The 3,286-nt window shown below is 63.9% G+C and overlaps 1 protein-coding gene across 1 annotated transcript; it reads right to left on the reverse strand.

Annotated features, from left to right (window-relative positions):
- Positions 1-341: 341 nt before the first annotated feature.
- On the reverse strand, positions 342-2,694 carry LOC307180119 (paraneoplastic antigen Ma6F-like). Its single transcript, XM_079910256.1, has one exon. The coding sequence runs from the start codon at positions 2,690-2,692 to the stop codon at positions 1,445-1,447; it is 1,248 nt and encodes a 415-aa protein (XP_079766382.1). The 5' UTR covers positions 2,693-2,694; the 3' UTR covers positions 342-1,444.
- Positions 2,695-3,286: the final 592 nt, after the last annotated feature.

Raw genomic sequence — 3,286 nt, forward strand, 5'->3', positions numbered from 1 at the left:
CCTCTTTTATAAGGGAGGTAATCTCATTCATGAGGGCTCCCCCCTCATGGGCTAATCACTTCCCAGGGCCCCACCTCCAAATCCCATCCCTTTGGGGGTTAGAGTTTAACAGGTGAATGAGGGGGAGAGGTTTACAAATATTCAGTCCATAGCAGTGTCTGTCCATCTATTGTTGCTCCTATGTTCCCTTTTTCCTGCTGAGATAATCAAGGTTTTCATTTACATTTTAACTTCTCTACTGCCTTTTTAGGCCATTATCAGTTTTTGCTAAAACTTTACAATTCACCTATGAAATGGAAAAAAGCGCTCACCATCGCTGGGTCTGCAAAGTGCCTACCTTACCCTCTCCCCGGAGAGGTGTCCCATGGGTGCTGAGCAGGAATCGGACTCTGGACCCCCGCCCTCACCCGCAGCAGCCCTTTCCCTCCATTGCCCACAGCAGAGGCCAGACTCAGATGAAACGTTCAGGGAAATTTATTAAACAGAAACATTGACTGAAACCATTGAACACAGGGCATAACAACACACAGAGGAACTTCTAACGGCCACCGGAGCTCACGGGTCCCGGCCTCACCCAAGGTCCTCAAAAAGGTGCCTCCGCTACACCCCACCCGGCGGCCCTCCATCCCCCCCCAGTCTCCCTTCCTGAGGGCCCCGCGGGTGGCCTCTCGCCAGGAGGATGGGCGCCGGCCATGCCCGCTCCCCCCAGGGCAGACCCTCCATTTCAGGCCCACATGCCCGGGGCCTGGCCCTGCCCTATGGCGGGCACAGGACAGTCCCACAGCAGGGCGCACGCCACCGAGCCGGGGACGTGGAGTCCCGAGGAACAACGGGGTGGCCCAGCAGAACACAAGCCCTGGGGGGCCTCCCGCAGACCTCCTGCAGCCCCGGTCAAGGTCTTCCTTCCCAAGGTCCCAGGTGGGATCCCAGGTCCTGGGGTGGGTGCTGGCTGTGACCTCGTCCATCCCGTCCTTCCCGCCGGCTCCTGGGACTGGGCTCGGGGTCTCCACGCCGTGCAGGGGTTGGGGGAACTGCTCAGAGGAGAACACATGCACATTTCCACAACAAGAAGCAGCGCTGGGCCTGAATCTATGCCCAGAAAGCACACGTTGAGCTCACGACACTGGCCCACAGAGACCAGAGCCTTGGCTGGCTCGTGGCGCACCTCAGGGCTCTGCGAGGGGACGATGGCTAGGGTGTGTGTGTTGGGGGGAGGGGAGCGGGGGCTGGGGGTTTCCTTGACACCTGGGTCCCTCTGGGGCCTACAGGGACACATTTGGGCTTGCCAGTACAGGGAGCAACCTGCCCCAGGGGATGATGAATAGGGGTCCCCTCTCAGGAGGGAGGCCCAGGCACCTGGAGTGGCCCCTAATATGGGGCCAGTAGGCTGCCAGGCCTGGCCTCCCCCTGCCTGCAAGCCTGGCAGCCCCACGGCCTGCTGAGCCTAGTGGCCCGAGGTGGACCCCGGGGGGCTCATCTCTGCAGCCCCGTCCTCATTTCCCGGCTCTTCTGGGATGGGCTTGAGCCCCTCCTCGGGGGTCTCCTCGGCCTCCTGGCCTCCTGCCTGGGCGAGGCCCTCTGGCTCCCAGCCAGGACCTCCTGGGGCCACCGGGGAAGCACTGCCCATCCGGCCAGGCATGGGGACCCTGGGGGCATCTGAGGGTCCTGCCTGACCTAGGCCCGCAGGGGCGGCAGCACTTCCATCTTCCTGAGTGGCCGCGGACGCCTTGCTGGTCTCCCCAGGGCCAGGGGCTGCCCTGGCGGCACCATGGTCTTCAGGGGCCGCCTCGCCAGCCTTGGCAGTGCCGGCAACTGCCGCACTGGCCTCCTCACGTGCCGGGTGGTCCTTGGCGCTCCCTTCCTTGGAACGGGCGGCCTGGGCGGTGCTATCTTCACCATGTGCAGTGGTGCCTGCGGTGATGGCCTCATGGGCCGGGGCGGCCTGGGCGGCTGCTGCCAGGACTGCAACGTCCACACGGGCCTCTTCCTGCCCTGGGAAGTGCTCCCTGCTAGCCGGGTCGGCGTCCCAGGCCTCGGTCTTCTGGATGAGCCGCAGCATGCCCGCAAAGCCGGGAGGCCTCCTCATCAGCCGCCTCCTCCTCAGCGTGTCCCGGAGCGTGTCGTTCAGCCGGGCCCGCGTCAGCACCTGCCGGGCGCGCGCCTGGTCCGCCATGGCCGGGTGGATGGCCCCCTTCTCCAGGGCCGACTGCAGCAGGCCTTCCAGGCGCATCACGTACGCAGAGAGAGTCTCCTGGGGCCGCTGGGCACAGGTCACGAACTTCAGCCGAGCACTCCCCCGGGGGTCCTTGTTCCCAAACACCTGCACCAGCGCGGCCAGGCAGTCCTGGGCAGCCAGCTCGGGATCTTCCGCCAGGAGGCCGCGCAGGAGGTCCAGCGCGGGGCCGCGCAAGCTCTCCACCAGCCTCCTCCTCCTCTCCCTCTCAGACACGTGGCGCCACAGGTGCAGCGTGTGGCTGGCCTGCTCCAGCCAGCTCTCAGAGGACCCTTCCCCGTGGCCCGGCTCTTCCAGCCCAGAGAAGGTTCCCAGCTCCTGGTAGCCCATGCTGTCCAGCACGGGCTGCGAGGCCTGCCTCCACTGCTGGGTCCCGGGCCCTGCCTCACCCATGGCGCCTGCCGCTGTCACAACTGCTTCCTCAGGCGCAGCCGTTGCCCCGCCCGTGGGTCCTGCCATACTCAGAAGTCCTGCCACGCCTGCAACATTTCTGTAACCTGCAGCTCCTTCCTCATCTGACTCAGCTCCTGCTTCACCTTCAGCTCCTGCTTGACCCTCAGCTCCTGCTTGACCCTCAGCTCCTTCCGCACCTGCAGCTCCTTCCTCACCTGCAGCTCCCTCCTCACCTGCAGCTCCCTCCTCACCTTCAGCTCCCTCCTCACCTTCATCTCCCTCCTCACCTGCAGCTCCTTCCTCATCTGACTCAGCTCCTGCTTCACCTTCAGCTCCTGCTTCACCCTCAGCTCCTGCTTCACCCTCAGCTCCTTCCAGCCCTGCAGCTCCTTCCTCACCTTCAGCTCCTTCCTCACCTGCAGCTCCTGCTTCACCTGCAGCTCCTGCTTGACCCTCAGCTCCTTCCGCACCTGCAGCTCCTTCCTCACCTTCAGCTCCTTCCTCATCTGCAGCTCCTTCCTCATCTGACTCAGCTCCTGCTTCACCTTCAGCTCCTGCTTTACCTGCAGCTCCTTCCTCACCTGCAGCTCCTGCCTCACCTGAGGTTCCGTCGTCACCTGCAGCTCCTTCCTCATCTGACACTCCTGCTTCACCTTCAGC

This window comes from Stenella coeruleoalba (genome assembly GCF_951394435.1).
Source record: "Stenella coeruleoalba genome assembly, chromosome: X".
NCBI classification, from domain to species: domain Eukaryota; kingdom Metazoa; phylum Chordata; class Mammalia; order Artiodactyla; family Delphinidae; genus Stenella; species Stenella coeruleoalba.

What these genes read in the sequence shown, in the direction of transcription:
- LOC307180119 (XM_079910256.1), bottom strand. Translation starts at nt 2,692, where the DNA reads ATGGCAGGACCCACGGGCGGGGCAACGGCTGCGCCTGAGGAAGCAGTT.